Source organism: Lynx canadensis, chromosome E3, assembly GCF_007474595.2.
Source record: "Lynx canadensis isolate LIC74 chromosome E3, mLynCan4.pri.v2, whole genome shotgun sequence".
In the NCBI taxonomy this organism is placed as follows: domain Eukaryota; kingdom Metazoa; phylum Chordata; class Mammalia; order Carnivora; family Felidae; genus Lynx; species Lynx canadensis.
Genome location: NC_044318.1, coordinates 17929002 through 17954698, shown reverse-complemented (window position 1 = coordinate 17954698; position 25697 = coordinate 17929002). Strand labels below are relative to the sequence as shown.

At 46.8% G+C, this 25697-nt stretch overlaps 1 protein-coding gene across 1 annotated transcript in view; it reads right to left on the bottom strand.

Annotated features, from left to right (window-relative positions):
• The window catches only part of OTOA (otoancorin), a 66054-nt gene that overhangs the window by 21701 nt on the left and 18656 nt on the right, over positions 1–25697 (bottom strand). The window contains exons 10-21 of the mRNA XM_032591623.1: positions 25437–25576; positions 23306–23429; positions 20235–20450; positions 17330–17497; positions 16412–16552; positions 12454–12512; positions 11899–12016; positions 8972–9045; positions 6310–6445; positions 4925–5115; positions 2945–3038; positions 77–206 (exon numbers count right to left, since the gene is read on the bottom strand). Coding sequence (XP_032447514.1) covers positions 77–206; positions 2945–3038; positions 4925–5115; positions 6310–6445; positions 8972–9045; positions 11899–12016; positions 12454–12512; positions 16412–16552; positions 17330–17497; positions 20235–20450; positions 23306–23429; positions 25437–25576 — 1591 coding nt within the window. The remainder of the gene's footprint in view (positions 1–76; positions 207–2944; positions 3039–4924; positions 5116–6309; positions 6446–8971; positions 9046–11898; positions 12017–12453; positions 12513–16411; positions 16553–17329; positions 17498–20234; positions 20451–23305; positions 23430–25436; positions 25577–25697) is intronic.

Here is a 25697-nt window from a genome sequence, read left to right as displayed (position 1 = left end):
GAGGCCTCTTCATGCCAGGGACTCAGCCCAAACATCGCTGCCATAGCTCCAACTCAGACACCCCGGAAACACTCACCAGGGCTGGGGTCAGAGCTGAGGCTCTTCTCACTGCTGTTCCGGACAGATTCAAAGACAGCCCAGAGGAATTTTTTGGGGAGCAAAGTCCCGGCCATCTTGGAAGCTGTTTGTTGAAGGATATCAGGAAACTGTGTGGGGGGAAGAAGAGGAAGGAGGAGGAATGAATAATAATTAAAGCACATTAAACACAGACTTAAACTGTGATACTACTTACTCCCTCAGGGGTTGTTTTTCTTTTATAGCAGCTTCTTATATAAATTTATCTCCTAGCTCAACTAATTTGTTCTCTACGAAGAATCATATAAAATAATACTTAACCTCAATAGCATCCAATAAATGTTCAATAACACAAATATATATTGTTTTTTACCTATCAGACTGCCAAAAATAAAATAAAGTGATATTACCTTAAAAAAAAAAAAAAGGTAAAGTGCTATTACTTAATGCTGAACAAATGCAGTAAATACACACATTTATTTTTCTATGGGACTGTTAAATGGTGCATCATTACTGGAGCAACCTGATAATTTCTGTTAAAAATGTAGGTGAGCCTACCCCATTTTGATCTGGTACTGTTTTTAAATTTTTACTAAACTTTCTATTTATCATCAAAAAAGAGGAAAAGAGGGTTATGTCTGATTCTGGGTGGAAACCAGCAATGAAGCGGCTTCCAGAGGTACCCTGGAGAAGGTACCATTTCTAATCTAGAACCAATGCAATTTGTCAAGACTCAGAATCTCATTGGTAGATGTGTTCATGAGCCCAGAGCATTCGTCAAACTCGCTCACACAGCTGTGCATCACTGTGTCCCACTCGGTCCAAAGAGAATGCACCTCAGGTTTCAAGAGTTCCTCTTTCTGTTCTAACCTTCAGAATTTGAGTCACATTCTAAGCCAGTAGTTCCATCTTGGCTGTAGGTGACAATCACCTGGGAAATCTACATATACTCAGGCCCCACTCCAGAGATTCTAAGACAATTGGCCTGGGGTGGAGGCCATGTATGTGTCCTTTTAGAATCTCTCCAGTGATTCTCATGGGCAGCTAAGGTCACATGCAACTCACAAGAGACATGGTTAACTGTTAAAAAGCAAAATGCACAGTAGAGTGAATGGTATTTTCCATTTTGCATTTTTTAAAGGAAGAACACATATAAGCAGGAGGAGGGTTTTCATGGAAGGATGCAGAAGAATCTAGGAAAAGCAATTGTCTTTGGGGAGGCAGGCTGGGGAGTGGGAGGGAGACGTCCTGTCATCTTGTAGCTTCTGGTACAGTTGAAATTTCTTAACCAGGAGCATGTACTACTTGTTTTATTAAACATTTCAGTCATTAAAAAAAAAAGTAGAGAGAATAATACAACACAACACCCATGTACCCACAAACTAGCTTAAAAATTAAACATCACAAATATAATTGATGGGTCCTTGCCTCACTCTTTGGTCTCCTTCCTTCCAGAGAAGGAACGAACCATCACCCTGAATTGAGCACTAACCATTCTCATGCACTCCTAAACTTGTCTTACATGTAGAACTGTTTTGCATGTACTTAAAATTAATGTAACTATTTCCACAGTGGGAAAAAAACCCACCATTAAAGCATTTTCACAGTGAAAACAAAATTTAACTAGTATCTGCTAATTTACTTAGTATCCTACTATACATATTCTTTTGCAACTTGCCTTTTTTTAACCCTACCTTACACTGTGTTTTTGAGATGTAACCATCTGGAGACAAAACTTTTTCCATTTCAAAAGTTGATCTTTAGAAAATAAGTATATAATATGTAAGTATATCACATATAAGTATATCATATATATATATGTATATGTCTGTGTGTGTGTGTGTGTGTATATATATATATTATAATATATATATGTATGTATATATCTGCTGCTTATGACTATATGTTTGGACACACCAGAAGATGATTTTACCATGCATGGACACTGGAATGTGTGCTGTGCATATGTGTGAACCTGGGTGATAGGCCACGTTCAGGTCCTTCTGAGCACAGGTGACAATGTACATCTTGCAGGTGCATGTACAGGGATGAGAGCACGTGGACGTGCCTTGCAGTCCATCTGAGTCTTGTCCAGGAAACATTCACTCCCTCCCCACCCTCCACTTGTGCATGAAGGAGACTACTTCCTATCCCCACCTTGAGGTTGGGCTCAGTCATGTGACTTGCTTTGACCAATGGAAAGTGACAGTGTGCCATTTCCCCGTGTAGGCTTTAGAAACACTGCACTTCGGTGCTCCCTTTTCTGGAGTTTCAGACCTTCATGGTGAGAAGAACGAGCCCCAGGGAGCCTGGGCCCAGAAGCAGAATTGTCCTGGTCAGCAAGTCAGACCAGCAAGTCAGACCACAGACCAGTCAGCAAGAAATTAATGCTTATTGCTGTATGCCAGTGAGTTTGTGTGGCTTCATTATGTAACAAAAGATGAGCCATTTATGCTTATTTGGCATAACTCTTAGTCTAGACCGTCTAATTTTGGAGAGTTGCTCCAAGCAAAGCGTGTGTCCAAAGGCAATGCCCCATGAGGTTCTGGTTCTGGATTAAATGTGTTTGTGCACGTGATTATACACACTGGACAGAAGTGTGCATGTGCCTATGGCACTGGAAGGTGTAAGCCCTTGAACAGGCATGCATGTGGGAAGCTCATGGATAGCAGAGTGGTAGCTAACAGCTCCCATCTGTGCACATCTGTCTGAAGGGCCATGTGAAAAGCCCAGAGTTGGATTCGCTGCTGCCTCACTCCCTTTCCCCAAACCTCAGACATCCTGGAGTGGAGCTGGACACATCTGAGCCCTGTGAAGCAGGGAGGATAGGTTCCAGAAAGCAAAGGGGCAGTAAACCCCACAGAAGTACCTTTGTGGCAATAGAGCTTAATTCATCTCCTGAGAAAAGTACTAGAAAGGGTCCCAAGTCCTTCGTAGTCTCAGCTGTCCAGTTCCCGGGGAGTCTACGAAGAGATGATAAGCAGTGAACTGAAAAACCATGCTGTTGTCCCTGGCTCGCAGCATCCTTTTCTTTTCTTTTTTTTTAATTTTTAAAAACCGTGTTTTAATGTGTATTATTTTTGAGACAGAGACACAGAGCGCGAGTGGGGGAGGGGCAGGCACAGAGGGAGACACAGACTCTGAAGCAGGCTCCAGGCTCTGAGCTGTCAGCACAGAGCCTGACGTGGGGCTCAAACCCACAAACTGTGAGATCATAACCTGAGCTGAAGTCAGACGCTCAACCGACTGAGGCACCCAGGTGCCCCTCCCAGCAATCTCTTCTTGCAGGAACAGATTTCATACGCGGACAAGTCCCACTTCCCCGACCAAGAAAACAGGCACGTGATGCAGGATATCACATGCAGGACACCGAGCCACCCTTGGGGATTTTGTTGGAACTAGACTCTCTTTCTTCTGGTATCCCCAGCAGTAAAGAGGACATTGGAAGCGGTTCCTGTTACCAAGTGCAGAAAATAAAGGCCACACCAAGGAACACAGAGCTGAGGGATGGGAGGAGCATATTCCCGACAACATCGCTTGAGCCTCTGGATCCAGTCATGTGTGAAGTATACCCCTGCAGTTTTTAGTTACATTCTATTTCTGAACTCAGTAAATTCCCTTTTGTTAGCCTGAATTGAATTGCTGAATTTCTGTCATTTATATCACAACCTTTCCTTCCTCCCCTTCTTCTTCCACTACTGTCCCCGTCCTACAGGTGTAGACATTAAAGTGCATGGGGTGCCTGGGTGGCTCAGTCGGTTAAGCATCCGACTCTTGACTTCAGCTCAAGTCATGATCTCACGGTTCGTGAGTTTGAGACCCCACATCAGGCTCTGAGCTGACAGCACAGAGCCTGCTTGGGATTCTGTCTCCTTCTCTCTCTGCCCCTCCCCTGCTTGCTCTTTATCTCTCTCTCAAAATAAATAAAAATAAACTTTAAAAAAAATGTTAAAAGAAAGGAAATTAAAGTGCCAAAAGATTAAGTAGGTTTTCCCAGGTCACACACACAATAAATGATACAAACAAAATTTTAACCCAAGGAGTCGGCCTTCCGAGTCCATGATTTTAAACTGTATATAAAAGGGCAGTGCCTGGGACATGGTAATTGCTCCACAAACATTTGCTGTTTAACCGCTGACTGATGGTTAGGCCCTACTCAAATATCTGCCCTAACTTCAGAAGACTCTACATGAGAGACAACAGTTCTGTGTTCTCCCAGAGAGCTCCCCCACTGAGCTGACAGTAGTTCAATTAGTTGCATTATTATTATTGCCATTGTTATTTCACAAGAACAATAATGCCACCTCCCTGCAATTGTAAAGTGCCATCGTTCCAAACACTTTACATAAGCCAAGATGTATTGGTGACAACCACATGAGTGGCCACTGTTACTGTCATTTTACAGGGCATCTGAGGCCAAAAAAAGGTCACATTTCTAGAATAAATGTAAGCCAGACCCTTCTAGAACAAACATAAGCATCTAACCTTGCCCTAAACTAGAGACTCTCTCTGGGTTTTTCGGGGTATTTTTAAATTTTTTTAATGGTACTTATTTGAGAGAGAGAGAGAGAGAGAGAGAGAGAGACAGAGTGCGAGCTGGGGAGGGGCAGAGAGAGAGGGAGACACAGAACCCGAAGCAGGCTCCAGGCTCTGAGCTGTCAGCACAGAGCCCGACGTGGGGCTTGAACCCACGAGCCGTGAGATCATGACCTGAGCCGAAGTCAGAGGCTTAACCGACTGAGCCACCCAGGGACCCCAAGACTCTCTCTGTTTTAAGGCCAGGAGCACCAGGGGCTCGGTGCCCCAGAGCCTGCACCCCACCCCAAAGCGAGCCCCAGCCCCTCCTCACCCCTGCTGTTCCAGGAGCCTGAGCCTCACTGCAGCCTTCTGCTCTGGGCTGAGGTGCGGGCAGTCTCGGAGTCTGTGCAGGGCTGTGGCCCAGGCCCGGGGGGAGACCCCGTGGTGGATGGTGGCTGCCGGCAAGTGGCAGAGCAGGTCCCCCACGATGTCTACCGTGAACTCGTCGGCAATGGAGTTGTTCTGAAACCGACAAGTGGAGCTGATGGGAAGATCCAGCAGGGTTCAAGACCGTGACCCCTCAACAACCCATCCCGATCCCAAACCTCGTCAAGCTTCCAGGATCTGAATCACCCGCCCCACCATGGACTAGTAATGACAGCACAGGGTCTGATTTTACCCCAGGGATGCAGGCCTCGGGAGCTAGAAGGCCCCACCAAGGGGCCGGTGAGGGCAGAAGACTCGGCACATAGTGGACACTCCATAAATGAGGGCTGACGTCGTCACTGGTGCCACTGCTGGGAGGTTACCCCAGAGTTCAACAACCATTCTAATACTACAACAATAGTAAAAACAGCACCTCAAACTGTGGATGGGACTAGAAAGCCTCTAAGGCTCTTTCCCCAAGTGACCAAAGTAGGTAACATTTGAGTGCTTAATACATGCCAGGTCTTAATCTCCATCTTCAAAGTAACTGTAAGGGATAAGTACTAATATCACCCACTTTTTAAAAAAATTTTTTAACATTTATTCATTTTTGAGAGACAAAGTGCAAGTAGGGGAGGAGCAGAGAGAGGGAGACACAGAATCCAAAGCAGACTCCAGGCTCTGAGCTGTCAGCACAGAACCCGACATGGGGCTCGAACTCACAAATGGCAAGATCATGACCTGAGCCAAAGTCAGATGCTTAACCGACTGAGACACCCAGGTGCCCCTGCATTATTCACTTTTTTAAAGACAAACTGCCAGCCAGTGGCAAGGCTGGGATTTACACTCAGACAGTCCGCCCTTTGGGCCTTGGCACTGAATATATTGCCTATTTCATGCCCTTAATAACTTTGTGCAGGAAGTGCTCTTGCACCCATCTTAGGGATGAGAAGACTGAGGCTCAGAAAGAGGAAGTGGCTTGCTGGAAGCCACACAAACAATCACTGCCAGAGGCCAGTCTAGATCCCAGAGTCTGTGTACTGTGATCTTTCTAGTCCCCACACCAGCCTCCCATCATTCAAGTCCCAGGATGACAGTCCTCAAAACCAATGGCCAAGACTGTCCCACCCAGGGCTCCAGGACCAGCTTTGAGACCCACAAGTCAGACTTCTGGCCATCACCACAAGCTCAAGATCCCAGCCAGATTCCCTGAGGGCTCCCCAGGATGGCCAAGATACCCAGAGGGGAAGGGACCCCAGGGAAAGTGCCAACCAGGAAGAGTTTCCTTACCAGGCACTGCTGTACCTTCCTAAGGACTGAATTCTTCTTGTGGGTATCTAAAACCAAGGAGTCCAACCGACTCTTCCCCAGGCTGATCAGAAAGGGCACACACTGGGAAGCTGGGACAGAAGCCAGGTAGTGAGCCCTGGAAAGAGACAGAAGAATGAGAGAGGAGGGAACAGTGGCTGTTCTGCATTTGCCCCTGAAATCAGCCTTCACATGCCCAAGAGCTTATCCCAGGACCATGCTTTAAACGTTTGTTCTCCCCAGTGATGTGGCTCCTCTTGGCAGGTAGCAAGCCTCCCACCCATCACGCTCCTCTTCCCACCATGCCCCTCTCCTATGAGCGGGAAGCAAACTCCCATCATGCTTCTCTTCTATGCCCCAGTAGCAATGATCAGGGAATAGGGTCTCCATAAACATAAGTTGACTGATGGACTGGCTGAGGGGAGATGAAGGGAAAGAAAGAGAAAAAGTAGAAGAGACAAAGAAGAGAGAATAAAATAGAAAGTAAGAAAGACAAGGAGAGAGCAGAGAAAGTAAGAGAAATGACACCCAATTCTGGCAGCTCCGGGGTAGAATCCCCCAAACTCTTGACCATGTATTCTTAACAGAGGCAATATGGCCCCCAAGGGGGAAAAACCGGTTCAGGTAGAGAGAGGGAATGAAAAAAAAATCTTAGTTATTACAATGATTTGTGACCCACTAAAGCTCAACTCTATTCAACAAAATCTTATTCCTGATAAATTCTCTCATTCCAGAGAAATTAAATTGTTCCCTTTAGGGAGGCAATAATGAAACAAAAGTTGAGAAAGACTGCTCTAGACCCATACGGCCTACTCATCATGATCACTAGACTGTTCCAAAACCAAATTCTACAGGTTCTTCTTCCTCTATGCCATCCCAGATGTCTTTTTCCCTTTAACCCCAAATCTGTCATTGCTACCAACTTAGTATTACTCAAATCTGTTCTCCCCTCTCCATTCACAGTACTGGGGTTTTATTTATCTCTTCATTCATTCAGCAAATCTCTGCTGCCTGCCAGGCACTGTACTGGGCATGAACACGACATGAGGGGCAGGTGCTCGCTCTCAGGATACTTCATCCTAGTAGAGTAAAGACAACAGAAACCAGTGAATAAAACAGGCCATTTCAGCCAGGGATAAATGAAAATGGTTCTGCAGTGGAGAATGATGGTAAGGACAGCTAGGGGGCCCGTTCTAAGACAGAGGTATTTAAGCTGGGATGTGGATGAGTGGAAAGAAACAGCCATGCCAAGGGCCAGGCTGTAGAAACAAGCTTTCACTCTCTCCCTCCTTCCAGCCAGGCCCCCTGTCCATCCACTGCATGGACAGAGGTAACCATCTCTCTGAAACATAAACTTGAGGATCGTGCCAGGAATACAGGAGGAATACCTCAGGGTGTCACAGAGGCCCTCCCTGATTGGACTGTCCCTTACCTCTCTGGCCTTCTCTCTCCCAGCTACTCTGCAGACACACACCATGCATTCCCCAGAGTGCTTCACTGAACCAAACATCCCTTGTGCCCCTGCCTGGAGTGTCCATCTCGAACTCCAAAACGCCAGCTCCTTCTCTGAGCTTTACTTTAGTCTCCTCCGACTCTCCAGTCGGAAGGAGACAAGTCCCCCTCCGTGCCCTGTGCCTTTCACTCCTTCCCATGGTAGCAGCACCTGGCTCTCTTAGAGAACCACCCGCTTCACTCGAAAACCTTGCGGTTTGGAGTGGACCCCGCTTCACTCTTGGCTCCGGGGATGTAATACCAAACTAAGCCAGTCAAAGTTACCCATCTCCCCTAATCTCAGTCAGACTCAAAACTTATTGAGAAGGATGAGGGGAAAAAGTCTGTTAACCAGGAAGATATAACCTTGAATCGGCCAGACACAACCACAGAGAAAGAAGTTGTCTAATAGAGAAGCCTACAGAGGAAAGCTGGGTTAAAAGACAGATAGATGACCACTGAGACCCTGGATCCAGCCATGCCTGAAGTCTATCCCTGGATTTTCCAGTTACCTGGAACTAAAACTGCCTTTTACTGTCTAAGCCAGTTTGAGCTAAGGCTTTATCACTTTCAACCAAAGAGCAACTTGACATTATAATTGACTTCATGCTTGTCTATTCCCCCTCCCCAAGATTGTAAGCTCTTGTACCGGGGAAAATAAATTATCTTTGAGGACACAGTAAGCACTCAGTAAATATTTTTTGAAGAAATGAGGGCAATTAACAGCAAGAGAAGGAAGAGGGAAATAAAGAGAAGAGGAAAGAGTGTCCAGACTATGAAAAGCAGGGCTGTGCCCTCCCACGTCTGAATGCCCACACATACCAGGAGAAATCCCCATGACTTACATCAGCCCTGATCACTTTGGAGCCTGGCACAGCTAAGAGGCCAGCCCAGATGGGACCTGTGTCAAGGACATTCACTCAGGCTTGGGTTGCTTTGGCTTTGGTTTTTAAATAACCGAAAAAAAGCAAGAGCGTCTGTCTGAAACGTTTACGTGGGACTCAGAATTTAAATCCTGATTTGCAAGGGCTTAACCGTGGAAGACACTCTCCACCCTGTCTCTGGTTCCTCACAAAAACCCGGGGGTAGATGACTTGGATGGCTCCCACCAATCTCACTCTTGGGCCAGAGAGGGGAGCCAATGTTCACTTACGGGAGGGCAGCCAAGAGGAAGGGCGGCAGAGAGGATCTGGAGACCTCCCAGTATTTCCACGCCAAACAATTAACCTGAAAGATTAAAGCAGTTCTAGGAATCTAGTCCTGTAGTAATAAGAGCAAATACAGACTGTGCTTTCTGTGGGCCAGGCACTGTGCTAAGTGCTCTGTATACGCTTACTTTCTATTTAATAAAACACCCTACGACATAGGTACTGCTACTGTGCCCAGTTTATGGATGGGAAAACTGAGGCAATCACAAAGGGAATACAAAAATTTAAGTCTGAGAATGCTCCCCTGTTTTGCTTACAACTGCAAGGAAGTAAGATATTAGATTAATTAAAGAAGGAGGCCATTAGGGGCACCTGGGTGGCTCAGTCGGTTGAGCGGCCAACTTCGGTCAGGTCAAGATCTCACGGCTTCCAAGTTCGAGCCCCGCGTCGGGCTCTGTGCTGACAGCTCAGAGCCTGGAGCCTATTTCGGTTTCTGTGTCTCCCTCTCTCTCTGCCCCTAACCCACTCACATTCTGTCTCTGTCTCTCTCAAAAATAAATAAACGTTAAAAAAATATTTTTTTTTTAAAAAGAAGAAGGCCATTAGACTAATGTGGCCCTAATGACACAGTGCCCTCAGTGAGCACACCAAAATCTAAGTCTGTAAATGCCTTGAGGTTATGAAATCAAAGCACTGACGACAACCATCACAAAGAGCCAACTGGGCTTTAAGCGACAGCCAGTCAAATAATTTCTTTTCTCTGCGTCTGCACCTTTCTCTCTATAAGTCTTTCCAGAGCGCTCCAAACCACTTCCTATTTGGTGCTGCCTAATTCTCATCGATTTTTTGCTCAAATTAACTCTTAAAATTTTTAATACTCCTCAGTTTACCTTTTAACAGAGATACAACTTGACTGTCTCTGGGTTTGGGATTGGTGACATAAACTGTGGTATATCCACATAACCGAATGCTGTGCAACTGTTTCAATAAGGTAGACTTGTATCTGTGAACACCGGAATGATGGCCAGGTCCTATTTTATATACATACACCCGTGTTACAGAGCGAAACAGAACAGTGTATATAGTATGAACTCATTTGTGTTTTTTTTTTTTAATTACACGTACATATGTTTTATACACACCAAAAAAAAAAAAAAAACAACTCTCAAAGTTGATAACAAACTTTTCCTTGTGGTTACCTTAACAGCAGGGACTCTCAATCTTAGATCCTTTGCCATTTTGGGTTGGAGAGTCCTTGTGTGTGGGGCTGCATTGTAGTTAGGAAGCAGCATCCCTGGCCTCTACTCAATGGATGCCGGTGGCATCTCCCCCGGGAGTAACAACCCAAAGTGTCTCCAGATTTGGCCAAACAGTGCTCTGAGAATCACTGCTCCAGGGGAAATGGGGGGAAAATTTGCTCTCTCTATATTGTCTTATTTTTTTATAATTATGTATTTTCAGCAAAAATGTAAACAATAAAGGCAAATTTTCTAATTAACTGGTATTTGAACGTCCTGAGAATGGGAGGATTCTAGGTCAGGAGATTTGTCGGGACAATTCTTCCTCTTTGAACGTGTAGGTCTTCCTCAAAGCGGGTCTGACCTCCATCCATTGGATCGGTGTGATGAGTATAAAGGACACAACCATGCCAGGGTCCAGGTTCCAGAAATAATTTGCTTTCCTCCCTGCCTGGGTCAATAGTTCTCACCAGGGAACTGCTGGAAATGTCAATTAGGAGGCTTCACCCCAGGCTTACTGTAAGGGAAGGGAAACTGCCAGTGAGGCTCTGTAATCTGCGTTGGCTTTTCTTTTTTTATTCTGTGTGTTTTTAACAGCTTCACTGAGGAATACTGATATGCAAAGACCTGCACGCATTTAACGGGTACACTGTGATGAGTTTGGACACATGCAAACACCGTGATGGCATTATGACAAGCAAGGTAACAGACACATCCAACACCTCCCAGTTTCCTTGTGTCTCTTTGTTTCTGTTTTTGTGGTAAGAGCACTTAACGTGAGAGCTACCCTCTTAACAAATTCTGAAGTGCACAATATCATATTGTTAATACAGGCACAGCGCTGCACAGCAGATTTCTAGAACTTATTCATCTAGCAACACTGAAACTTTATACCCATCAAACAACTCCAGCCTTCCAGGTAATGCTGATGCTCACATTTGGGAACCACTGACACAATGGACAATCCAATGGAATGGCAGAGCTTTGTGAAATTTTTGCATAGTCCTCCAATGACCTCAAAGGATTATACACCAAGCTTTACTCTTACTTCCTGGCTCTCGGGAAGAGAATTCGTTGGTTGGAAACTTTTCATTCAGATCTGCAACACTCGGGCCTGAGTTGGGAAGATGCCTTGTACATCTGCCCACTCACCCTCTCTGGACCCTGTATCACTGACGGTTTACACTTCCAAGTCCAAATGCTGTTCCCAAGGCCTATCTTTACTTGCTTAGATCCACTAAAAAGTCAGTGTCTGCCTCTGGTCTCCCCAAAGAGTTAACGAGCCTCCCTAGCCATTTGGAAAATGAAGTATTAAATGAAGAAGGAAAGTACTCTCCTTGGAGTATTGTTCTATTTCAGGTTACCCCTGGAAAGGCTGGGAAGGAGGGAACGACCTTCGGTCTCAGGAGGACATAATTAGGAATATGAGAAATGGTATACCCTACCACTGGATTTTAAGGTTCAGATCTGAGTATGGAATAACCCATCTGTTGAAGCTCTGGCTGTAGAGATGGGTTATCTGGAGCTTTTAAAAGAGAAACTGGAGAAAAACCTGGCTCAGTATTTGGCCCCACGTCATCACCTGCATGGGAATATATATCTTGGCACAAATATCTTAAGCCACCACGGTCCATCAAGGCCCACGACTGGGGCAAGAAGAGAGAACGAGAGGCATGAATGTGCTACGACGGTACCTGATACGGTGAGAGCAGGGAGAGGTTGTTCTCAAAATAGTGGAAATGGGCCAGAAAGGAGTCCGCATTCATGGCATCAATGTGCGAGCACGTCACGCCTTTGACCAGCTGCCCTGTGCTGGAAAACAAAACAAGGGACCCGGGAGAAGAGGGGGTGGGGCTGGGGTGCCTGAGTGGCTCAGTCAGTTAAGCATGTGACTCTTGATTTTGGCTCAGGTCATGATCCCAGGGTCGTGGGATCAAGCCCGAGTCAGTCTCTGCGTTGAGCATGGAGCCTGCTTGGGATTCTCTCTCTCTCTCTCTCTCTCTCTCTCTCTCTCTCTCTCTCTCCCCCTCTCCCTCTCCCTCTGCCCCTCCCCTGCTCGTGTGCATGCTTGCACATGTGCACTCTCTCCCTCTCTCAAGGAAAAAAAAAGGAAGGGGTTGGGGAGAGAGAGGAAAGGACTAGAGAAGGCAGGTCTGATGGGACACAGGCTGCAGACAGCCAACTTTCCCTCCTGAGAAATCAGGCTCCAAGAGGGCCTGTCAGCCCCCAGACCAAGTACACCCGCCTACCTCAGCAGCTCCTCAGGCCTTCTGGTTGTCTTTGACAGAAGCTCAAACAGGAACAAGGCCTGAGGGAAGAGAATGGTTGCCAGCACGGATGGAGCAGTCACTTACTCACTGCTGAGCACTGTGTGCCTAGTACCATGAGGCCCTTGGAGGAAGACACACAATGATCCCATTTTCCAGATGGGGAAGGCTTAGGCTTAACAGGCTATGTTATTACCCAGGCCCACACAATTGCCAGGTGGTAGAGCTGGGATGTGAACTGGGGTCAGAGTAATTGCAGAACCCACGCTCCCACACCCCGGGGATTCCCTATGCTCTAGGACCCGAATGAAGGGCAAAGCCATCAGACGGCAGGCTGGAACTTTACTTTCTATGCTTTACGAAGCCGCTGACCAGGTGAGCACCCTCCGTAGCCCCTATTTCCACGCCCACCTGCTAGCTCCCAGGAAGTAAAAGTGGAAGAGACAGATGAATAGACCAGGACAGTCTAGAAAGTACCATGAATAAAGTAACTCCTGCTTGCAGCACTCACTCCCCTCCAACCCTCCCAGATGGGCACTCTAGAAGAACAATATCTAGCAGGCAGGGGAGCCGTTTGTTTTAAGGAACGTAATTTTACAGAACACCTAACTTGCAGATGCGATCAAGTATGACATTCATCTATTTTATAGACTCTGGAACTTTGAATGTAATTCCCCAAACAGAATAAATTGTGAGCTAGCATTAGGCAGAGGCATCTGTGACAGGGCAGCCAGGCCCAGGAGAAAGGAACAGCTAGGGAGGTAAGTTCCTGAAGCTCTGTGTGTAGCCCCAGTTATCTCCTCAGGCTGAATCAAGTTCTGGGACCCTCCCACAGTCTTCCCCATCACAGGAAACGGCCACTCCATCAACGCGGTTGCTGAGAAAAAATGGCTGGAGGACATCTGTGGCAGATGCCAAAGTGGCCACAAATTATGCTCTTCTAGAACCTTCCAGAACCACTATCCCACCAAGAGGTAGAATCTTTGTCCTCTCTGCATGAAGCTGGGGGCAGGGCTGGGTGACTGCCTCCACAGATAGAGCAAAGCAAAAGTGATGCTATGTGACTTCCCCAAGGCGAGGTCACCAAGGTGACACAGCTTCTCATGGATCTCTCCCCTGGGAGTCCCAAACCACCCACAGAAGGCCAGCCACCCTGCATGGGAATGCATGCAGTTCCTAGTGCTGCAGTAACAAATTATCATGAACTTGGTGGCTGAAAACAATAGAAATCATTCGTTCAGAGTTCTGGAAGCCAGTAGTCAGAAATCAAGGAGTCAGCAGAGCTGAGCTCCCGCCAAAGGCTGTAGGGGAGAATCCTTCCTCCCCTCTTCTAGCTTCTGGTGGCTCCAAGCGGTTCCGGCTTATGGCTACATCACTCGGGTTTCTGCCTTCGTCTTCACATGGCCTTCTGTATGCACATCCAATCCCTTTTGTCTGCATCTCTCTACCATCCGGGTTGTCGCCTCTCATAAGGGCTCTTGTCACTAGACTTAGGGCCTGCTCAGATAACTGAGACTGGTCCCATCTTGAAATCCTTAGTTAAATCTGCAAAAACTCTTCTTCCCAAATAAGGCCACATTCCCACGCACACGTTTTGGGTGGATGTATATTTGGCGGGGGCACCGTTCAGCCCATGACATGGAGAGAACATACACAGGTGGAGAGAGACGCCCCCAGCCCTTTGAGAATGCGTCCAGAATGTGACCACTGGTTACCACCCGCGTTGCCACCACCTAGTCCAAGCCACGTGTCTTATCTGGAATACACAATAGCCTCCTGACTGGTCCCCTTGCTTCCACTCTTGCTCTCAATTCAGTCCCCGTGCAGCAGCTGTGGGATTCGATGCAAACGAAAGTCAGAGAACAGCCCTTCTCAAACCCTCCCAACAGCTCCTCATGTCACCCACAGTAGAAGGCAGTCCTCACGGTGTCCCTAGGGGTCCTGAAGATCAGCCCCTCCCATAACCTCTCTGAGCACAGGGAGGTTGTCTCCAGCTACCCCCGTCAAAAGAGCCCACTGTCTACCCTTTCCCATTTTGATTTAGGTTCTCCTTAGCACACATCATCATCTAGCACAGCTTGGGTTTTACCCACTAATCTTGTATCTCGTCTGTCTCCCTCCTTCACAGGATGGAAATTCTGGGACGGCAGGCTGTTTTGTCTACTTTGTTCACGGCTACATCCCCAGCAACGTGAACAGCTCCTGGCATCAACTTTCGATGAGTGGATAAAATGCAGAGTTGATTGAATGAAAGTCCAGAGAGCTCGAAGAGGCTTCAGCCTCCAAAGCGCAGTCGTCCCCAAGCAGCCTCAGCACCAGCAGCCCTTAATAATACGTGTGATAACCGCTAATAGTTAGAGCGCACTGCCACGTGCCTGGTAGTATAAAGATACATCTTGCATCACTGATTCTCATGAAATCATCCCCATTTCGCACATGAGAAAACTGAGGCCGAGTGAGAAGAAGCACCCCAAAATTAACTGATGGCCACACCCAAATACACACTCAGGTCTTGTCCAATTTCTTAACACTACACTGTTTTGCCTCCTGAGTTTAATTACACGGAAATAAATTTCTTTTACCAAATTAACCTTAAACAGAACTTTCCCACAAGGCAGACTCAAAAATTCAGGAGTGATCTGGGCATCTTATTACTAATAAAAAATATATACAGTAAAGTCTTAGTTTGCGAGCATAATTTGTTCCAGAAACATGGTTGTAATCCAAAGCACTTGTATATCAAAGCGAATTTCAAGAACCACTGGCTCAGTCATGATCATGTGACATTCAGCATCACGTGCTACTTGTATTATAAGACATTGCTCTTTTACCAAGTTAAAATTTATTAGAAATTTTTGCTCATCTTGCAGGACCCTCACAGAACAAGTTACTCACAACCCAAGGTTCTACTGTATTTAGTTTTGTTTTGGTTTTTAATTTTTTTAATGTTTTATTTTTATTTTTGAGAAATGCTCCCGCTGCGAGCAGAGGAGGGGCAGAGAGAGGGAGATAAAGAATCTGAAGCAGGTTGAGCTGTCAGCACAGAGACCAACAATGCAGGGCTCAAACCCATGAACCACGAAATCACGACCTGAGCCAAAGCTGGATGCTTAACCAACTGAGCCACTCAGGCACCGCTACTGCATTTAGCTTAAAACCCTAGGAATTTCCTAAGTGAGGAGAGCCATCAAGGTGTCTTTTGTTATGTGAATGATGACTTCAGGAAAACACCTGAGGAAGAAGGGATGTTGCAGAAAGAACCAAACACGGGATTGGAGGGTTGGAACTTTCAGTCCCACCCCCAACCTGCAGGGAGGGGAGAAGGGCTAGATGTTGAACCAATCATCAATGGCCAATGTTTTAATCAACCATGCTTACATGATAATGCCTCCATAAAAATCCAAAAGCACCAGGTTCACAGAGCTTTCAGTTGGTGAACATGTGTAGGTGTTGGGAGGGTGGCGCATCTGGAGAGGGCGTGGAAGCCCTGTACCCTTTCCCCCATATACCTTGTCCGATGCATCTCTTCAATCTGGCTGTTCCTGGGTTATATCCTTTTATAATAAGCCGATGAGCTAGTAAGTAACATATTTGAATTCTGTGAGCCACTCTACCAAATTAATCAAACCAAGGTGGGGGCAGCAGGGTCATTGGAACCTTCAATCTAAAACTGGAAGGTCAGAAGCACAGGGGACAGCCAAGACTGGTGACTGGCACTTGCAGTTGAGGGGCAGGGGGTATAGTATTGCAGGACTGAACCCTTACCCTGTGGGATCTGATGCTATCGCCAGTATACAGTGTCAGAATGGAGTTGAATTGTGGAACACCCACGATTCTCCGCTATGTTGCAGAATTCCTTGTTGGTGTGGGAGCCTCCAACCCCCAACACACACACATACACACACATCCAAATTGGTGTCAGAATCCTTAGTGGTCATACCTGACTCCTCCGAAGTTCCTTTTCCTTTAGGACTGTTGTGTTAAATCCGGGTTCCCTCCGTAAATTGAAGAGAGATACTTCTTTAAAGAAAGCCCCCTGTATTTCCAAAATGCCTGAGACAGTGTCTCCTGCTTCGATCATCTGCCAAGAGTGAGAATAAACGTAATACCACCTCGTAGAAGGTACACTGAACTTTGCACAAGGCCCAGGGACTGTGTCAGTGATTCACAGGCCATAAGATTCAGCATATCTGCTCAGCAACCCTGTGAGGTGGGGGACTTCCCTTACCCCATTTTGCAGGTAAGAAAACTGAGGCTTCATAAATAACTGGTTGAAAATTGATAAGTAAGATTCAAAGATTCAAGCACAAGTCTGTCTTATTCAGGAACGCATACAATTTTAACCAAACGTGCTATTGCTCTCGGCAAGCTGTTGATATTTTAAGCCAAACTCCTTAAGTTTGGTCTCCTAACAGATTTTGTAACTGGACATAGCAGGTCTGATACAACAGGATACCCAAAGACCCACTGCCAAGTGAGAATATAGGTGTGACTTCGGATCATGGAAGGGGCTTTCAGAAGCACTCTGGGACCTTCAGGATTCGTTTTTAGATTTGAAAAACTTGCAAAAATTATTATATCAAGAAACCTAATTTAACTAAAGTCTTCCAAAGTCAACTGGTGAAGGAAAGCACCAGGGTCTGGGAAGAAATATAGTGTGACCCAAGGAGCTCCTTCTGGAAAGGAGGAAAGGTGGGCACCAGGAGAAGGCATCATCTAGGTTCAGAATGCTCCCTCACCAAAGGCTGAGCTAACCCTAGCCCTGAGTCAACAGCCCAAAGTCATAGCCCACTTACAACACCCCAAAACCACATACTCTGTGAGCCACACGGCTGAGGACTAGATGTCTTTCTCTCACCTTGCTGAGGACGCCTTGCTGCTGGGCAGGTGACAAGTCGGACACATGCAGGGAGATCGTGCTTCTCAGGACCTGCAAGAGGTCCCTGCGATCCATGCTGTAGAAGGCCTGGGTGCCAACCCCAGCCAGCAGCACGCCCATCTGGCTGACGTTGTAGAAAGACAGCACCTTGCAAGATGGGCCACGAGGAGCGTGAGGTTCTGTTCTAGTTTCTCACCTGGCCAACGCTTGCCCCTCTGCATGTTGGGTATCTGGGATGGGTACCGGGGCACCACGGTGAACAGACACATGCTGCCCTCCCAGACCTTTCTTCCTTCCTTCTATCAGAAGAGAGAGGTGATATCAAAACACAACACAGAAGGCAAGTGCTCTGCCGGGGGAAGTACCCTGCTGTCCGAGGCCACAGCACAAATATCAGAAAGTGATGATCCGTGCACCACAGCTGAGCAGGCAATAGGCTTGTGTGTGTGTGTGTGTGTTTAATTTGAACTGGCTGACAACACTTAAAAACTGAGGAAACTAGGGCACCTGGGTGGTTCAGTCGGTTAAGCACCCGACTTCGGGCTCAGGTCATGATCTCATGGTTCGTGAGTTCAAGCCCTGCATCAGGCTCTGACAGCTCGGAGTCTCGAGCCCGCTTCAGATTCTGTGTCCCCCTCTCTCTCAGCCCCTCCCCTGCTCACACTCTCTCTCTCTCAAAAACAAATAAACATTAAAAAAATTTTTTTTTAAACTGAGGAAATTTGGAGGCACCTGGGTGGCTCAGTTGGTTAAGCATTCAGCTCTTGATTTCGGCTCAGATCATATCCCTCGGTTCATGAGTTGGAGCCCCAAGTTGGGCTCTCCACTGACAGTGCGGAGCCACTTAGGTTTCTCTCTCTCTCTCTCTCTCTCTCTCTCTGCCCCTTCCCACCCCTCTCTCTCCTCTCTCTCTTTCTCTCTCTCAAAATAAATAAATAAACTTAAAACAATTTTTTTAATTGGGTAAATTTTCATTAAAATCCAGGTTTGAGTCGGATTTTTTAAAAAATCTGAATGCCAAGCAATACTGGGTCCATGTTGGCAACAATTGGCAAGAACTGACCAGCAGGTGCCCTTTGAGGCTGGGTCGTGGGGCTGTCAGTTTACCCAGCCCCACGCACTTGTACAGTGCCCAAGGCAGCCCATTTTTCTCATTACGTCACCTGACATAGCAAAGCCCCATGTTCATCTATCTCCATGCAGCAGCTCTGAGTTGAAATAAAGAAATGTTTTGGGGGGGCGCTTGGTGGCTCAGTAGATTAAGTGTCTGACTTCAGCTCAGGTCATGATCTCGCGGTCCGTGGGTTCGAGCCCCATGTTGGGCTCTGTGCTGACAGCTCAGAGCCTGGAGCCTGCTTTGGATTCTGTGTCTCCCTCTCTCTCTGCCCCTCCCCCTACTCTCTCTCAAAAAATAAATAAACATTTAAAAAATTAAAAAAAAAAAAAGAAATGTTTCAGGATCTGGGTCTGATATTTTATGACAAATAGGATTGTAGCTGTCTGCCCCATCAGAAACTATGCTTGTTTTTTCTCCCTCCTTTAGAGTAAAGATGCCAGATGGTTTTCCATACAAACAGGGACACTCATTCCTTAGGTCTACAAAAAAGCCAGTTGAATGGTTTCCCTGTTATGCTCTGCAGAATGGATAGTCTCTACTGTCCTCAAGGAAAGCAAGACCTTTCGAGCTCTTGGCTTCTTCGTAAGTGGCCTGACCTCTCTGTAGGAAGAGATGGACACTAGGAAAAAGACAAGCCACTTTGTCCAGGGTTGGGAGGAACAAGACAGTCTCCCTCAGCTCCCTAAAATCACATTCACAGAGAACTGTCCAGATAGACTCAGATGGCCCTAGTCAAAACAGAGAAGGGCTGCAAAGATGTCAAACTAAAGATGCCATGAGGCTAGAGGGCACAAGAAGAATGGGCTAGCCTTGGCCTTGAGTCAGAAAGTAACAATGGGCGGACAACGGTCATGGTGCCATGCTGGAGGTAGTTAGCATGGGAGTTAAGCAAGTGGACTCTGAAGCCAGACATCCTGTGTCCCTTTATGTGACCTTGGCAATTCCCTTATACATTCTGTGCCTCTCATGAATGATATGGAAAATGAAGGTCATAACACACTCCTGACTTCACAGAGTTGTTGGAAACACTAAACAACTAACTCACTTAGACCCGAACCTGGCACACAATAAGTACTTAATGAATATTTGTAATTGTTGTCATTTTGGAATTGGTCCCGATCCAATCCTCATGAACTAGTTGCATCCTGGGACGTGGCTATGACACAGAAAAAGCAGGACACCAAAATGTTTAGGGGCTCAGGTCTCTGGAGCTCCTTCTACCAAGCGCAGGGCAGAGAGACAGCTTCCCCAGGAAAAAGACTCATTTCCCACCCCAGGAGCATCTAGAGCGTGACTAAAGGATCCTGTCCCCCCCAAGCAAAATCTCCTCTGAGGACAATTCCCTCCCTGCAGCCCAAGATGAATAAAATAGCATTATCTCTCATCTCAAGATGAGGGATGTGTTCGCAGCCTCAACAACAAGCAAGGAAATCCTGAGATGGATCCCACGCTTTGCAAACAGCACAACAGTAGCTACTACTACTCCCTGAGCTCATACTCAAGGTCACATGTTCCAACCCCTTCCTGTGTACTGACTCAGAATCCTTACAGCCATCCTGCTGCAGAGGTGCTACTGTTATCCCCATCTTACAAACAGGGAAACTGAGGCAAAGAGAATTTAAGCCAATCGTCCAGTGTCCCACAGCTAGTAAATGGCAGAGCAAGTCCCCCTCGGCACTATTTTCTTACTGATTGGCCACCCTCCCTGTGTATCACTGGCCCTTGGGTCTCAGAGCATTAAAAAAAGAGTTCAAAGCTCCAACTGACCTTCTCATGGGCCAAGTATTTGGCAGACAAGATGATGACCTGGCTCTTGGCCCAGCCTGAGACCTGGTTGAGAGTTGAGATGGCGCCATGCACAGCCTCGGGAGAGAGGGATTCCAGCTGACTGTGGGTCAAGCCCACAACCGCATCCGACAAAGAGCCCAGAGTCTCATTGAGGGTCTGGTTCTTCGTGGCAATGTCCAGGAGGTTGGCTTTGAGCTAGAAGGGAAGCAGGCTGAAATGAGGCTCGATAACAAGCAGGACAGTGGCTCCCTCTGCCTACACCCTGGGGTTGTCACAACACCACCACCACCCTACCTTCCCACCCCCTCCACCCTGTCGTCAAGCCCTGGCCAGACAATGAGTCGCCCACTGAGAACACCACCTCCTCTGGCCTTGACCTTAACATGCCGCAAATTCACTTTGTGCTTCATTTAAATATTAATTTGCTATTAACTCAAACTCAACACATGGCAGAAGGAAATTTTGTTCACTTTATCCATAATTCCACCACACTCTCATAGCATTTATTTTCTTTCTGTGACCTTGAACCCTGCATCCATACACGTCTGTTTTTCTTTCATGAAATATCCATGGTGTTTTTCATGATAATATGTAATCCACATAAAAATAATTCTCAACAGTAACAAGAAAGTAAAAGTCTCCTAAAAATCCTACCTCATAAAAATAACTATGATTAATTAAAGTAATAGGGCATGTTTGTGTCTAAGATTTCTGACGCCTTTATAAATATATGCATTATAAGTAAACTACAGCATGTAGTTTTCACATAGTTGTAATACGAATGGAAGTGCAATGTTCTACGCTTTTTACTGAAAACTGTTTTTATACATGTTTTCACATTTCTGGGATATCCTTAACAATTATTTTATTATAATATACCTGTTTAGTGATACAGTAACTGCTTCCAGTAAAGGTGATAAAATTATCTATTGTAACATGAGCTCTGTACCAAAAAAAAAAAAAAAAAAAAAAAAAAACCGTTCATGTTTTAACACCTGAAGTTGTAGGAATATATTCATCACAGACAACTGCACCAGGCAATACTGAAATGGCCACTTGGGGGCAGCAGAGCGAAGTGAAAGAAACAGCTGTCACAGCCCCTGGGTTCTTCAAATTCCGCAGCTGTCCTACCTCAGGATTCAGCTTCCCAGTCTGTTAAGACGGAGGCATGTGGTACAGCAGCGCTTCTCAAAGCCCTGTGGTCCTTGACGAGCAGCGTCACCTGGATGCTTGCTAGAAATGCAGATTCTTAGGCCCTACTCCCGCCCTCCTGAACCAGAGACCCTGGGCAAGAAGCCCAGCAACCTGTATTTTAACAAGTCCTCCAGGGGCGCCTGGGTGGCGCAGTCGGTTAAGCGTCCGACTTCAGCCAGGTCACGATCTCGCGGTCCGGGAGTTCGAGCCCCGCGTCGGGCTCTGGGCTGATGGCTCGGAGCCTGGAGCCTGTTTCCGATTCTGTGTCTCCCTCTCTCCCTGCCCCTCCCCTGTTCATGCTCTGTCTCTCTCTGTCCCAAAAATAAATAAAAACGTTGAAAAAAAAAATTAAAAAAAAAAAAAAAAAACAAGTCCTCCAGGTGACTCTGATGCACGCTCTGGTTTGAGCAGTACTGAGCTAGGTGATCCCAAAGGGAACACTGCTATCTTCATTTGCTCGGACTTTCTTTTTTTGCAGCCATGGCTACACATGCAACCTGTGGCCTTAAAATACATTTCTTTTATGTTTGCTTTGAGCTTGCTTGGGAGGGATTCTTTTCCTTCGAAATAAAAATATGTGAGGCACCTGGATGTTTCAGTCGGTTAAGCGTCTGACTTCAGCTCAGATCATGATCTCACGGCTCGTGGGTTCGAGCCCCATGTCGGGCTCTGTGCTGACAGCTCAGAGCCTGGAGCCTGCTTCAGATTCTGTGTCTCCCTCTCTCTCTGCCCCTCCCCCGCTCATTCTCTCTTCTCTCTCTCTCTCAAAAATAAACAAACTTTAAAAAAATAAATTAAAGGGGCACCTGAGTGGCCCAGTCAGTTAAGTGTCTGACTTCAGCTCAGGTTATGATCTCGCAGTTCGTGAGTTCCAGCCCCGCATGGGGCTTTGTGCTGACAGCTCAGAGCCTGAAGCCTATTTCGGATTCTGTGTTTCCCTCTGTCTCTGCCCCTCCCCCACTCGCACTCTGTGTGTGTGTGTCTCTCTCAAAAATAAAGATTAAAAAAACTAATTAATTAATTTTAAAAATATGCTCTGATCAAGATAATGATGACTGTTGTCAAATGTCAAATGGGATTGGGGATTTTATAGTTACATGTGAAAACCTGCTGTGGAATTATTGATGGTTTTATCAACCTTTTCTTTAATGTTGTTCTCACGTCATCTTTTCCATTAAAAAAAAAAAAAAAATGAGAAGGGCCAAAAAAGTGAGAGAAGCAGGGCAGAATTGAGACTTTAAGGGAAGAAAGGAGAGATGGAGGGTGAGAGGACATGAGAAACAGCCTGTGTCAGTTTGTGCAGAGCTTTGGTCTAGGAACTCAACAAACACATTCTAATCCAGGCATCTCAAACAAGGCTGCACTAGAATCATGTGAGGAACTTTTAAAACATACCATTCCCAGGCCACACCTCTGACCAGTACCTGGAGAATCTCCAGGGACGGAGCTGGCCGAGTGCTAATGCAGAGCCAGGTTTGAGAACCTTGCTTTTATCTCCTTGCTGTTCCAAGCACGGTCACCGGACCAGCTGCTTCAGCATCACCTGGAAGCTTGTTAGACGTGCAGTCTCCCTCCACTTGGGGCTCCGCTCAGACCCACTGAATCACAAGCCACATTTAGGATCCCCAGGCGATCCTTATGCACAGTTAAGCTCGAGGTGGCCACTCTGAATTCTGATCTATTCCGGGTTTTCCCCGATACTGTTGAAGCTCATCCCAGGATTTGGGATGGGATGCCATCTGCTGTGGGTGGACCCAGATCCCGATTAACCCCACATATTTTCTCTCAAAGGCCAGGCAGGACTGTGCTCCCCAATTCTCCGGCCATTTCCCCAGGGCCCTGTGCCCCATCCGCACCTTCTGAACCCCAGCCTGGAAGCCCCTCAGATGGCTGCACTTGATCATCTGGTGAAGGAGGACTTGAGCCACCGCGGCGTCCAGCAAATCCAGGTCATGGTAGAAACAGACCAGCAGCCCCAGCCTGTGTGGGAAGATAAGGGTGCTGGCAGGGGGCTCAGAGCTGGGGGTCACAACCACAGCCCCCTCCCACACAGAGCCAAGAGTCACGGTCAGAGCAGCTATCACGTGCCAGGGACTGTGCTGAACCCTGTACCCGGATTACCCCATCACAGCAACCCTACAAGGCAGATGCTCTGAGCCCCATTTCACAGAAAGGCAGACAGACTCAGCATGGTCAAGTGACTGGCCCAAGACTAGACATGGCCCCAGGACTTAAATCGAGACCCATCCAACTATGCTCTCTCTTCCCGAGGCAGTAAGGGGCACAAGGAAAGTGTGGTCCTGAGTTAGCCACAGAAAACTCCCCATTTTCCACACGGAGATAAAGGGTTTGTCCACCCTGAGGGATTCTCTGAGGCAGATGTATTTCCAAGATGGTTTATGACCTACACCGCCAGAAAGGAAAGAAAAAGGAAGCATAACAATGTAAGGGCGGAAGGGGGATGTGAACCCTGGTCTAGCTGGGGGTGCTGTATTTTGTGGTTAAGAGCATAGATTTAGGCCAACAAGAGTTTGAAGCGCAGCTGTATGGGATGTTTGAGCCAACAAATTACTTAACTTCTCTGCAAGGCTGCTGCACAGTTCAACAGTGCACACAGTGCACTACTGTACAGGGTGGACCTGTCTCTCTGAGCCTTTAATAAAAGGGAGGATGGCTTTGTTCATCACAGCACATCACAATAAATATGATGAATGTAGGCATCAGGAGTACTGTGAGAGTTCAATGGGAAGAGCCATACCAATTGATTAGCATCCTTCCCGGTAGACACCAGACACTGATTCATTAATGGATGCTCTTAGAGTTAGTATGAAATCTATTCAGTTCAGCATGGCTGGACCACCTGGTTGACCATGCTCAACCTGGATCCACCCTCTTAGAAAGACAGCGACATGCTCAGACATGTCCACAGAAGAGCAACCGGGTCAGGAAGGATTTGAAAATGTGTCGGATGAGAAAAGAATACTCAAGGGAAGTGAAGGCTGAAGAACTACTATCCTGAGCACTTACTATGTGTCAGGTGTGCGTGAGCCTTACAAGGACCTTGAAAAGGGAGGCAGGTTATTATCTCCCATTTTACAGGTGGGGAAGTGGAGGCACAGAGAGGTAAAGTAACAGCCAAAATCACGCAACTCGTAAGTGGCAGAGCCAGAATTAAACCCAGGAAGTCTGGCTCCAGGTCCCATGTTCTTAACCAGTAAGCTATTTTTGTGTACCCCTAAAAAGGGGACCCAAGCTAATGGGTAAAAATTAGTAAGGATGGGGGAAGAAAGTGTAATAGTTTCATATAAGAACATTCCCTATAAGCGACTCTGATAAAATTTAACATAATACAGTGATGTCAGGGGAAGCACTGTGACATGTGTCCCTGAGAGATGGAGAGATGGTTGAACAGCACTCCCCATTGCATGCTCCCTCTGGCTAACATTCAAACCCTTTCTGGGGTCACCAAGTACATAGCTCCAGGCCTGCTTCTGCTGGAAAGCATTCCTGGAGGATCATGTTACAATCACTAAATTCTAGAGCCGACATCATCTGTGGACTCCCCACCCGAGAAGCTGGATAACAAGAGGTTCACAAATATGGGGAGCCAAAAGCTATTTCTAATACTTTACCCACCCTAATGGAAACCACACATTTACCTTGGAATAGACCAAGTACTGAGTATTTAAAATATTCTATTTCTATGCCCACAGCTGGAATCTTAGCACTTGATAAGGTTGCATTAAACGTCTGGCACAGGAGATGCTCAGAAAGCATTTGTTCTACCTCACCCCACCTCCCAACCCTTTCAAAGGGTGTTTCTTTGGGAAAACGCCTCCCGTCACATGCACAAAGACATGGGGCTATATAAAGAGGTAGACCAGCCACCTCCCTTCCCTCCCAGGGTCTTCTGCTGCTCAGAGGAAGCTGGTGCTTAGATCACATCTTGGGAAAGTGCTGCGAGGACCCAGAGCCCCCACCCCTTGCCTGTGGATGGTGGAGGTATTCCTCATGTCAAAGCTGGAGGAGCTGATCCTCTCCAGAAACGCCTGGGCCAGGTCAGGGGTGATGTCATAAACTGTGTCCAGCTGCTTGGTGGCATTGTCATAGCTGATAAACAGCCCAATCTGGTAGACAAGGACAGGAAGGGGGTTGACGTGACCCCAAACAGCCCCACCCTTGCGGTCCACACTGCACCCCATCTCAGAGATTCCGAGATGCCCAGTTCCTGTGGTCATTGATTTCTCA